The 13754-nt window shown below is 34.9% G+C and overlaps 1 protein-coding gene across 1 annotated transcript; it reads right to left on the bottom strand.

Moving 5' to 3' along the window:
• Positions 1–10647: 10647 nt before the first annotated feature.
• On the bottom strand, positions 10648–12976 carry LOC132599580 (embryo-specific protein ATS3A-like). Its single transcript, XM_060312905.1, has 2 exons — positions 12808–12976; positions 10648–11298 (listed from the first exon to the last, which is right to left on the bottom strand). Exons 1-2 carry the CDS (start codon positions 12916–12918, stop codon positions 10834–10836), a joined length of 576 nt encoding a protein of 191 aa, XP_060168888.1. The 5' UTR covers positions 12919–12976; the 3' UTR covers positions 10648–10833.
• Positions 12977–13754: the final 778 nt, after the last annotated feature.

The raw sequence follows: 13754 nt of genomic DNA, 5'->3' as shown, positions 1-13754 counted from the left end.
TTTTTGGGACATCTGAAAACTCATAGGAATCACATATGAGAAGTTAAACACAACTCAAGAAGGACCCTTGGGCCAAATCAAAGTGGAAGTCCTCCAAACGAATATTTTAAGAAAACGTTTTCGGGTGATCTGACTTCAAGGGGCAAAAACGGTATTATAAGTTTGGAATTTGGAAAAGTACCAAGAACTAGAAGTTGTAGATAATTGAATTAGCTTTCCAACCATAGGTCGTGGGTGCCCAGGTGACGTCGTTACAAGGAGATATGAACGTTTTAAGGTCGAAGGGTCAGTGGGCTAGGCCCAACTCGGGACCAAACCGAGTTGGCCCAAATAAATCAAAAAAAATAATAAGGCCCAAATTTGTGAGGCCCAACCGGCCATGGTTATGGCCCAAGCCCATATTAAATAAAATTTGGTCAATAAATAAGATGACTAAGTCATGTTATTCCACATAATGTTCTAGAAATTTCAAGAAAAGCAAGAACAAGAGAGAGAGAGGAGAAAAACTTAAGGCCATTTCGGCCAAGAGCAATTTTCACAAGAAAAATTTGCAAAAATTCTCCAAAAATCATTTTCTACCAAGTAAAGGGTGATTAACAAGGTGGAGTTGTTGTTGGAGCAAGAAATATTCAAAATCATACAAGTTGTCAAGTTGTAGTCAAGTGAGAAGTTGAAGAAGAAAGGTGAGTTTTGATCTTGTTTTATGTGTTATATATGGTTTATATGTGTTGTAGTATGCTAAAATGGATGAAATTCATGAAGGAGAGAAATATAGTATATGGCCGTGTATATATATATGTGTGTGGGAGTCATGCTTCAATTATTTTAATTAGTGTTTAGTTGTTATTGTTGTGAATGATATGTGGAAAATGGAAGTTGAATGAGTTTGGAGAGATTGTAGTGGTGTATACATGTTAGAGCCGTGTGAGTGTGCATGGTATATGTGGCCGTGTATACTTGATGTATAGTCGTGTATATTGGTGAGTTGTGAAAGAATAATGAGCGAGTTGTGATTAATATCTTAATCGTTGTGTTGTAGATGTTATATCGCAAATAAAGACTTGACAAGTTTGGTGACGTATTGGCAATTGGAAGTTTGTGTAAATTGAAAATAATGTTTTTGTATGGAAGACATGTAATGGTATTGCTATGATGTTGTTGGAATATATGTATTATAAGGTTATTGTTGTTTCATTGGAATTGGAGAGTATTGAAGGAGGTAGAATGTTAATTGAAGTGTTGGAATGCACCTTGAATGGAATATGTAAATTTTTAGTGTGATTGTTGAATTATGTTAATAGTTTGGCCGGGTTTGAATTCCCGGATTGTGATTGATGAGAATTTGGCTATGTTGAATGTTGAGGATGGTATATTTACAGAGGAAGTGCTGCCGAAATTTCGGTAGCCAAGTGGTTCCTTAAGATTCTAACTCTAAGTACCCTAATGAAAGTTTGGGTAAATGTGACCAATTTGCAAATTTTGACGAGATTGCAACGTGAATTCGGAATAGCAAAAGAAGCGGAAAGAGGTATGTAAGGCTTCACCCTTCTTTCTATGGCATGTCTTAGTTGAAATAAGTTGGGTACGAGCCTCGGGGACAACTCGGTTCCCCGGAATCCGCACCTAAAGTTTTTCACTTTTTGTTCAATAGAATTGAACTAGAAAGTGTGCCAATTGTTGGAAAAACCTCCTACACCCTTAGAACTTGTATAAATGGGACCCGATTACCCTAAGACCCTCACAAGTAACGCTATGACACGTAACATACGTAAATCGTATACGCTACCTCATCCGGCCCGAGGTGGGCCCGCTACTCTCGGATATTTCCTTACAGTCTTGCTTGACTTACTTGAAGTGAATCCAAAGGGAACCTTTGATCCCGATTTCAGTACCAAATGATAAATACTATGACTCCTCTAACGAGGGCACTTCCATGACGATAATGATAACAAGATGTTAGATAAGAGAATATGCCTATGATACGTACTACCGGAACGACTCTATGACTAAGATGACTAAGCTAAGTATCTTATGTAAACATGAAAATGATAAACTAATTTTTGAATCTTATTTATATTTCCTAGCTATGACTTTATTTTCTAAAAGATTTCGAAGTCTATGAACCGTCATCTATGATGCCCCGATTTCATTCTACGTTTACTTTAATATTATTTCCCGTTGGTAGTCTCACCTTAAAATACTCGTTCCTTCAAGGTGAGACAAAGCGATCACGAGTATTCTATAATATAATTGGAGGTCACCGACCTTACGTCACTCCGATGACTACATGATTCTTCTTTGGGATTTCCTGCGTGCCTATGAGACATATGTATATAGGATACGTAAATGCATATAAGACATGTAAATGTATGTAAGATATGTGTATATATTTTTTTAAAACATGCACATGACGAAAGAGCTAGAGTGCTATAGACGCTGATGTACCTACACGACACACGTATATGTATATGATAAAAGAGCTAGAGCGCTATAGACGCTGATATATGTACATGATATATGCATGTGTATACGGGGAAAATGGAGGTAAGGGCAGAGCGTTATGAACGCATATCCACCTGATCAGTTGGCATTACATGATATGATATCGTCCCGGACGCGGGATGCCCGGACGCGGGATGTGTATATTTATGGTTAAATGGATCGGCTGCCGACGCCTCGGCAATATGAGATGTCCTATTTTATATGTATATGTATATGAACAAGGAAAGATTCTTAAAGGAAAGCTAAGTACGCATAGCACCTGCCAAGGGTATATATATATACAGGTTATGTTTCTATCCCAGGACATGTGTTGTAACTCTCTTATGTCATTATACATGATTCATATTTTCTGTATATTACTATTCATGCCTTACATACTCGGTACACTATTCGTACTGACGTCCCTTCTTGTGGACGCTGCGTTTCATGCCGCGCAGGTCAGCAGACAGGCGGATTTGATCCTTAGAAGCTCTACCAGCAGTGTTGACAGTGCTCCAGTTATTCCGGAGCCTCACTTCCTTGGTACTATTTTGTGTATATATATTCGGGCATGGCAGTACTCAGCCCTTTCTATGTATAAGTGTACTACGTCTAGAGGCTCGTAGACAGATATGTACGGTCAGTTAAGTATAGTTAGGTATATGGTGTTTTGGCATGCTAATGTTGATGTATAAGTGATAACGAAGTTTATTAGTCTATGTTCAGAATGACGCCGCTAATGTTAATGTTCAAAAAAAAAAATGGCTCTGTTTACATGGCTTGCTAAGAGGTAAAGGTAAAACGATAGACAAGGGGTGCTCGGTACAAGTATCGGGTACTCGTCACGGCCCCTAGACGGGTCGTGACACTTACCAATACTAACTCTCTTTCCCAAGAAAAGTTAGTATAATGGCTTAGGCTAATGTTTGCAATCATTACCCAACGCTAAAGCACAAAGATAGAATAAATGCCAACAACCATTATGCATATATCAATAGTAGAAACCCATTCACATAATACCCATCATGGGGTCCGCAACCTTAGAATTAAAATTAGCTACTCATTATTTTGGTTAACAAAGAAAGCTTAAAAGTTAACATAATGTACTTACAATGCTAATACAATGTGGAATGAGGGTGAAGTTGATGCTTTAAATGCTCCAACCACTTCACAAATATCCAAAGCTTAAAGTTAATGCTCCCAAAAAGATCAGAATAATTGTTAAAAACCTAACTTTAAATATTTATAGGGCCAAAAATCGCGCCAAAGTTCTGGACAAAAACACCCTTCGTGGCATCGTCACGGTCCGTCCTTTGTCAGCTTGATATTAGGTCAACCGTTACGGCTTCTTGTGATGGACCGTAACACAGGTTACGGTCCGTATCTTCCAGCGGATCATGGCTTCAGTGTTCAGTGGCCAATACGTTACGCCATGATGTTACGCCCCGTAACCTGCGTTACGGACCGTCCTTCTAGGCGTAACATGTGACAATACTTAGGCTTCTCACTGGAAATTTCCTTCAGATTACGGTACACGTTATGGACCGTCCTTTTAAGCGGCACGTATCTGGATCGTCCTCTCAGGGTACGGATCACGTTACGGTCCGTAACTCGAGTTACGGACCGTCCTTTTGCTCCAAGTTGTCTGTTTTTCAACATTTCTTATCATTTCCGTTCCTTAGTCAACCAACCCTACAAAACACCAAAATCACATAAGAAATGACGTAAAAACACTTTAAAACAAGAAACATTTCTAGTGAAAAAGACATAAAATGTGCCGAAATTCACGGCACATCAGTCAACGTTTTGTGCGTCGATATCCTAAAACTTAAATAGGAGCTAGAATGCGTCAATTTCTTCGAAGTTGGTACAACGGTCCACATTCAAGATGGTTGGAGTATAGCGTGAAGAAAGATGATGCATATTGCATATGTTGTTATTTGTTCAAAAATGAATTTGTACATGAAAGTGCGAGTGAGTTTTATACCAAAAATGGCTTTAGGGGTCGAAATAGGGCACTTGAAAGATTCCATTTGCATGTTGGTGAGGTTAATAGCGTCCATGATATATGTTTTAAGAAAAAGCTAGATTTGTCAAATCATCATCAATCAATTCAAGTTGTTCTTGAAAAGCATTTAGAGAAGGTAAAAAGTGATTATTGAATGCATTTGGAAGCCTCAATTGATGTGGCGAGACTTCTTTTGCATCATGGGTTGCCTTTCGAGGTCATTGTTACGGTTCACGTTTACGCCGTTTGAAGGCATAAAAGTTACTACGAGGTTGTTGGTGCTCTAATTGAATTTTAGTATTTTTTTAGAGTCACCACCTAATTTATTATGGAAAATTAAGAAAATCGGGTTTAAAGATCTTTCCAAAATAAGTAAAAATCTTTTGGACCAAAGTTCGAGGTAAGAGTTCTGGTGATCTCCTAGGGAAGGTTTTAAGCACCCTAGTATTAAAGATCCCTAGAAAACGGTTGACCTACGAGCTTCATTGTGTGATTAATGTACTTATTTGTTTGAAAGTGTTTACTTTTTCCACAAAAAAATGTCATTTTATTTCATTCATATCATGGTTTCAAGGAAAAATTCGGAAAAAAATTCTTTTACTTGTTCAAAAATGAATTTGTACATGAAAGTGCGGGTGAGTTTTATACCAAAAATGGCTTTAAGGGTTGAAATACGGCTCTTGAAAGATTCCATTTGCATGCTGGTGAGGTTAATAGCGTCTGTGATATATGTTTCAAGAAAAAGCTAGATTTGTCAAATCATCATCAATCAATTCAAATTGTTCTTGAAAAGCATTTAGAGAAGGTAAAAAGTGATTATTGAATGCATTTGGAAGCCTCAATTGATGTGGCGAGACTTCTTTTGCATCATGGGTTGCCTTTCGAGGTCATTGTTATGGTTCACTTTTACGCGGTTTGAAGGCATAAAAGTTACTACGAGGTTGTTAGTGTTCTAATTGAATTATAGTATTTTTTAGAGTCACCACCTAATTTATTATGGAAAATTAGGTAAGTAAAAATCTTTTAGACCAAAGTTCGAGGTAAGGGTTCTGGTGATCTCATAGGGAAGGTTTTAAGCACCCTAGTATTAAAGATGCCTAGAAAACGATTGACCTACGAGCTTTATTGTGTGATTAATGTACTTATTTGTTTGAAAGTGTTCACTTTTTCCACAAAACAAAAATGTCATTTCATTTCATTCATATCATGGTTTCAAGGAAAAATTTGAAAAAAAAATCTTTTATAAAAAGGGGTTTTTGGTTTTAAAAATCCACATAAGTGTTCAACTCACTCTATTGCCGGACTAAAACACACCCGGGATTTCTCCCGAGAAGAGTCGCTACTATTCTAGTCCTAATAAAACGAATTTAGTTCTTATGAGTTTTATTATATATATATATATATTATGAAAAATCAGCTCTGTTTATTATTTTTATTTATTGAAGTCATAGGTCAATAATATTCTAAGTCCAAATCCATCAACACCTGAAAATTCAGGCCCAATATCGAATTTTCCTTCGGTCCGAACGTTTTAGCCCAGAAAGTGTCACATATTTGGTCCAAAAAAATATAAAACAGGTCAGTCCCGAAGGACTCATCATTTTCAGCTTAAGTTCAAGTAACACATTTATTAATTCTTAGTACAAGTCTAAGTGATATGGTCAAGAAACTATATCTGGTTTTCAGTCCAAGTCAAAGCGGTATAATTTCAAAATGTCAAATTTTAGTTCCATTCTCAGGTGGACTTCCGGGTTCAAAATTGGTATAATACAACTATATTCTGGCCCAAAATTCTTTATAAAAAGATGCCATTTCCAGCCCAAAATCACATTAATTTCAGATTTCCTTAACTCCTTCAATTTTACACTATTTGAAAAAATGTGATCAGCTTTGTAAAATTTATGTCAGGAACTTTGTTTCAACACGACCCAGTATTACAAGTTAACACAACTTTAGTTTTGAAATCCAATTTTATCATTTGACTGGAAAATTACTTTGTTTAAACCAAAAGAACTCGTTTTAAAACCAGTTTACACAAGCTAGGATTTAAAAGGGATTTGTAGTTGTTTTAGCTTAATTACCGAATTTAGCTAAATGTTTGTCCTAACTCTACATTCATAAGGGGTTTCACTAATAGATGAGTTTAATCACATTTACACAGGAAAATTAGCATATAACAAATAAAGAGGGATGAGGAATTTTTACTAATGGGCTACCGAAATCATTAGGCTATTTTCACCCATAGCTGGGCCTTCAATATATTTGCTTCCCTTGCTATTCCACCATTTTCGAACCAGACTCAATAAGTACCACAAAATCAGAAAAAAGGGAGTGAATATTAAACACAAAATCATCAAAACCTCTAGAATTCAGAAAGAACAAAGGTATAAAATATTTATTTTAAGTTCAGTGTCAACAAGGTTGCATTTGAAACTCATTTAAGTCACTATATAAACAGAATCCTCCCCTTTTAAGCCATTTCATAAGCCAAATTAATCAAGACAACAATTGAACCCCAGACCATATTTTAAAGGGAACATAACCTCCATATTGTAGAACAACCCATGACTTTACAAAGTTAAATACTTAACACCTCGTCAATCAAATTTCTTAACACAGAATCATAAAGAGTTTCTTTTCTTCTTTTTTTTTGGGAAAAAGGGGAAGTTTAGACAATACTTCTCTTACAGGTTCATAATCATCCCTTTTTTAGACAAAATAGTAAGACAACAACCAAGAGTAGGTTCTCAGTACTTATGACTTGTGTGTATTATGCTTATGACCCGAGTACAACCTCTTATTTCCTTTAAGCTCACACTACAAACACATAACTCTCAAGACTGTTCATTCCTTTTGGTAAATTGACTCTTGTCACATTAAGCAAACAGACATGACTCACAAATATCATCACTAATATCAAGCAATTCACACATCAAATTAAAAAGGAGAGTGTTTAATCAGCGAGCCTTATTTTGACAGGAAAACAAGTCTGTTATAAAAAAAATCAAACTCATGAAAATGTAGTCTCATTTTAACCTCCTTAGATGACTTTAAATGAATGAATTAAAATGGACTTCCCAATTGCTAATTCTTCAACTCGTATTGACTAAGACTAACACAGATCTATTTTAACTTAGTTTAATCCAAACTAACTCATTTTTACAAACAGATAGCTTAACAGGATTATGAAAACCTACTAAATCATAATCTAATTAGCAATTACACAGAAGTAAATAAATTCTTAAACTTACAGCAATACAATATGATTTTCTAATCCTAAAATTTATGCTAACATACAACTAGAAAATAACAATATTAATATTTGGGCATATCCATGGATCGACCGCTCTATTAAACTCAGGAATTTAATTCAAGGATCCCTTTAACGTACTGATGTTAACAAAACATTTCTTTTGAGGTAAAGTTAACAAAATGACTATCTTTTGGTAGTTTCCTATCATTTGTAGCTACCTTTTAAAAATTATCATTTGTAGCTATGTTTTCCCAAATTAAGGTATTTTTTTCGGATGTATTTGATGCTTATAAATACATAGTAACACAGTAAAAAATAAAACATATCCCTTGATTTAAGGCCATAACGGTGGGATCAATTAATTAGCTATTAATTGGTATTTTTTACCATATCCTTCCACAAAATCAGATTTTAGATTACCTTTCCATAACCATTTTCTATTCCTCCATCCAATCTTCAACATTCAAACATAAAAAATCAAAAATTCAAAATTTGAAAACATTCAATAGCCAATATATTTGAAGTTTTCAATATTGATTTCGTTCTTGATTTACCCATGTATTTGATAGCATAACCAATGTATTTGAAGTTTCCAATCAAACCTCATGTATTTTATATTAAATCTCATGTATTTATGTGAGTAACAATTTGCATCATTCATGTATTTTAGCGATAATGTCTTTGAAGTTTTTAATATTGATTTCGTTTTGATTTACACATGTATTTGATAGCATAACCAATGTATTTGAAGTTACCAATCAAACCCCATGTATTTTTATATTAAATCTCATGTATTTGTGTGAGTAACAATTTGCATCACACATGTATTTGATGGATTAATTTGAACAAAATACACAAATATATAGAAAACTTACAATGTATTTTCGTCACTCATGTATTTGAAACTAGATGAACTAATGGAATTAATTTGAACAAAATACACAAAAATATAGAAAAACTTACATAAATACACCACCAACCACAATAATTGGTAGCTATATCATAGAACATACACAAATACATATATTTTTCATTTTCTCAAAACCCTAAAAAACCCTAGACCACCAAAAAAACCCTAGCCATAGATCAAATGCAACTCAGTCCAAATTTATGGGCACTGGTCCACAACCCAAAAGTCTTGGCATTTACAGCTACAACTTGCCCACAATGGGAGATAAGCCCACAGCCATAATGAATAATCATTCTAGTTGGAACATTATTCACATAAAATAGAAAATGGAAAGGTTAATTGCCTTCTTATGTTTAATTTGTCCACAAAGCTTAAAAATCGTGGAAACCAAAAAAAAAATTGAGAGTGAGGCGGCCGCCACCCGTGGTGGTGGTGGTTGATAGAAGGAGAGAGAATTTTTCAGGGATTTGAGAAATGAAAAATCTGAAATGGGTAGTGAGTGAGAATAGAGAAAGTCAAAAATTTATGAGAAAGGTGAGAGAATGGTAATGTATATTAAGTGATTAATATTGTCACTAAAGGGGGATATGGGATTGGGGGTGCTAAATTTTAGGTGTATTTGTGCACCAATAACTGAAAGTTACTGTATAGCTATATTAGTTAAATTCAAAAAATATTTAGTTATTATTAGTAATTAAAACAAAAGGTAATTAATATCACTAATTATGTACTAAAAGTAGCTATAACGCGTAATTTTTCCTTCTTTTTACAGATATCAGGATGTTTGGAATTGGGACAAATTTTCTTTCAACTGGCCCAGTAATCTTAAAGAAACTCTTATTCCCTATTGGGCTTTATCTTCTAATGAGCTTTTTTCTTCCTCTTCTGCTTATAAAATATTATTAATCCCACGGACGACAATATTCCTAATATTCCGTGGATTTGGGAACTGGACACCTTGAATAAAATTAAGGTTTTCTTGTGGCAATGTTTGCATGAACGTCTTCCTACCAAGGCTTATTTAAATAGACTTAATATCATTAGTGATGATTGTTGTTTTAATTGTCCAAATGCTAGGGAAACCATTAAACATGTGAATTTTTAATGCCTCTTAGCAAATAAATTCTGGCAAGTTTTCAGTATCAAAACTAATGATATCACTGTTGATTTTACTCATCATTGGCTTATTTTAAGAGAGTAATTTCCTATGCATAACTCGCTCATCAAATGGAGTAATTTTTTTTCCTTTTGCTCTATGGCATATCTGAAGAAATAGAAATCATATTGTTTTTAATATTTGTCTAATAATGTCCCTGCAAATCAAGTTCTTACTCAGCCCAGGAGTATATGCACACCACTAATCATAGCCCTAATACAAAAATTTACAAGTCTATTAGGGTCAAATGGTTTCCTCCAGATAAATGAGTATATAAGCTAAATATTGATGGTGCTTTCAAAGACAATCACCAAGCTGGAGGTGTTCGAGGGATAATTCGAGATTGGAATGAAAAGTGGATAATGGGTTTCTGCACTCGGGCTCATGCTCTTAACCATATGGAAATGGAGCTTAAAGCACTTGTCCAGGGACTTCAACTAGCAATTGACCACCATCTTTGTCCTGTGGAGATCGAAACGGACTCCACTGAGGTGTTTAATACCATCAATACTAACTCCCCATTATATAACAATCTCACATCTCAATGCAGGTAGTGGGTAATTAAAGAAATTGGGGAATCCGCTTATCCGCCATTGATTTAGAGAAGGGAACCAGGTCGCACATGTTTTATGGTGCGGCAAGGAGCTAATGGAGAAGAAAGAAATCAGTAAGTGTTTTTGTATAATGCCACCTTTTGTTATGTATCAAGTACTACTTGAAGATATGGGAGAAGTACACTACTAGGAAAGTCTCTTCCAATGCTTGTAATACTCTAGTCAACTTAGGTAACCTAAGTGTTATCAATGCTAATGTAATGTCTAACTAAGTGTTTATGAACAATAAAATCGTCTATCAATTGAAAAAAAAAAAATACTTACAGCATGAAGTATTTGTTGAATGCGACGCAAGATGTGATTTTAAAACGGAAAATCTATCTCTATATGTTCAAATTGAATTTACTCGAAGTACATTACAAGTTTAAAATTATTGTGTTTCACTTTCATAATTTCATAAGACATAAAGGTTTATGGAGTTCTGTTTCCAAATACATTTCTCTTGCGCTTTACCCCAAAAGGTGTGACCTGTGTTTCACACAAGTCCGATCCATGCCACACGTGACGAGGCAAATATCGTCGAAAATAGAATGTATTTGAGCTAAAATGAGGCCCTTCCAGGACTTGAACTTGAGCAAAACCAGGACGCCAATCATCACTTCCAGCCAATTTAAGATACAGATAGCAAATTGATGATTTAACACATTGACCAGTGACTTGGAACTGATCCATCATGCAAGCTTGAAATGGTTTTCTTGGAATGTCATCAAGAACTTGTGGCTCCAATGGATCAACCCTCCTAACATGCTTGGAATTCAAATGGTGCACTAAAATGTCATTGGAATTTTCATCACCAAACCTTAGGCTTACATGGTTTGAGGTGTCTGCACCCTTTATACATGTTGTCTCTATTGTCACAAAATAGGTACATTTTTCCTGCAATTCGTCAAGACAAAGCAAGTTTCACTCAAAACTATTTGTTTGCAACCGTACCTTAAGACCAAAGGTAGATTTAAGATTTGAACTTTATGATTTCGAGTTCGGGATTCTACCACAGTGCATTTGATTTACTAGCTTATAGGTAGGCCTTATTACTAGGTATGAAATCTACTATTTTGTACTTGTTTAGTCAAAAATTTAACATGTACAAAGGCTATGAGCTAAAGGTATTGAGTTTGGGTAAAGTATTCAAGCTGCACTTGTTCAACGGTTCACCATCAATATAAACGATAGCTAGGGCCATAGACGACGCAAATAACGCCTCAATTTTGGTTTCAACTTTTATATATAATGGTAGTATGTTAAAAAAATCCACTGTCAATGAATTTAACAAGTTGTAGTAGATTATATTTGTCTAGTCCCAGTGTTTTAAAAGGCGTTTTCGGGGCGAGCCTCGGGGCGGGGCGTATCAAAAATGTCCCGGGGCGATGGTTCGAGGCGAAAGTCTCAAAAGGCGTACGCCCAGCAATTTGGGGCGTACTTCAGGGCATTTGGGGTGAGTTTTTTTATTGGGGCGTAAGCGCAGAAAACTTCTTCAAATTAAAACAAAATTTGTTAAATAAGTCCTCAATATAATGCCCAAATTCTCAAAAGTCAACTAGTAATTACTCAAATATTTTAAAAAGGAACCGAAACATTAAATTTAGAAGTCACGACCTTTTTTTATTGCTAGAATACCTAATATATGTTCTTTTCCAATTATTTATCTTGTCTTCTACAATCTCAAAAAAGTAACGAGCAGTCACTTGTGCTTGTAAGTAGCGTATAATAGATTGTTTTGATTAGTTGTTTTGTGGGGATGGAGCATATATTTATAGTTTTCTTCAAATTTTATGCTATTTTACCTATTTAAAAGTATTTATTATAATTATATCCTTTTACGAAAAACTAAAAATTAAAGTCCCATGAGGCTTACACCCCATGCCTCAGGGCTTACGGGTTGCTGAGGCAGACGTAAAACGCCTCGCCTTACGCCCCCGCCTTACGCCCCCGCCTTTTAAAACACTGGTCTACCTTATTTTTCAAGCCACTAATTTCACTCATAATGAATAAATACCCATAGTTATCTTTTGTGCAATCTGAAGTACATATAGAAAGTCAAACTTCCTAATTTTTTATAGCCTCGCATTTCATTCTGTCCATGCCTCACTAGACATTAGAAGAATAGAAGTAGTATTACAAGCTAAGGAGAATGTGCGTAAATCGTTAACGCATGTAGAATCTTATAATTAGTTTTAAATAACGAGTATGTCATGATTTTGTGCAAGAATATAGTGAAATGCAAATATGCAATATTTGATGTGAAGGCATAATCCGGCGTGGACTATCGAGTCTTTGAGCGCAAGTTGCGCCTGAAGCCATTGGGGCACATCGATCTGCCTGGGCATGCCCCATCGTGAAAAACTAAAATAAAATAAAATAAGTATTACTTCCAAATTCTCGTACCTTCTTTGTTGAAAGGCTCTCACTTGTCGCATTGATGGAAACTTCCTTACCTGAAGCATAAAAGAAGAAACTTAGGACAAATATTAATGTTCCAAGTTTCCTTAACATCATCCTTAACTAATATTCTTGAGCTTAATTTGATAGAAAAGAGAAAGAAGAAGCTCTTAAAACCGCACACACATATACACGTATGTTATATAAGAATGTTTGATACTCATTCTTTGCTTCATATGGACGAAAAGGAAATATTCCTGGATATTTTGCTTACTTGCAGATAATAACCATCTTTTGATAATAAGCTTCTTAATTGTTTCATTTGCTTTCAAAGATAACGCATATATTCTAGCCGCTAATTTATTCTTAAACCATCCTTTGGAGAACCTTTAACTCAACTTTTAATTCCATCACAAAGATACGCCTTTTGATTAAATGAGATAGAGATTGTCATAAAAAGATTTGAAAAGATCAAACAAAAAAGATAACAAGCATGGGTGAACAGAGTATTATATATGCATATCTCTTGCAAAAACTCTTTATTAAATACTTCCTCCGGTCCACAATAAATGATTATTAAGATTTTAACACAGCCATTAAGAAAATCATTTAATAATATTAATTAAGAAATTTGTTCTAAGAAAATTGATTTTTTTTAAAAATAAAGAAAGTATTCTTCTAAAAAGTCTTCCAATACTTCTTCATCAAAATGGAGGACAGAGAACATAATCATCTTATTACGAATGGGGAAAAATATCTAGGAAGTTACCTTCAATGGGAAATTTATGATCTCTCATATTTGGAAATCTATAAAATCTTAGGGCCTAGGAACGCCTAGTAAGTTGTGAAAGGGTCAATGACTGTTCAAAAAGTGTTGGTAATTGAACAGAGTGATGAAAAGGAAATACTCCATTTAATCGTAAGACGTCAATTTACAGGTCGTTGATGAGTGG

This window comes from Lycium barbarum, chromosome 6, assembly GCF_019175385.1.
Source record: "Lycium barbarum isolate Lr01 chromosome 6, ASM1917538v2, whole genome shotgun sequence".
NCBI classification, from domain to species: Eukaryota; Viridiplantae; Streptophyta; class Magnoliopsida; order Solanales; family Solanaceae; genus Lycium; species Lycium barbarum.
This window is presented reverse-complemented; position numbering and strand designations above follow the sequence as displayed.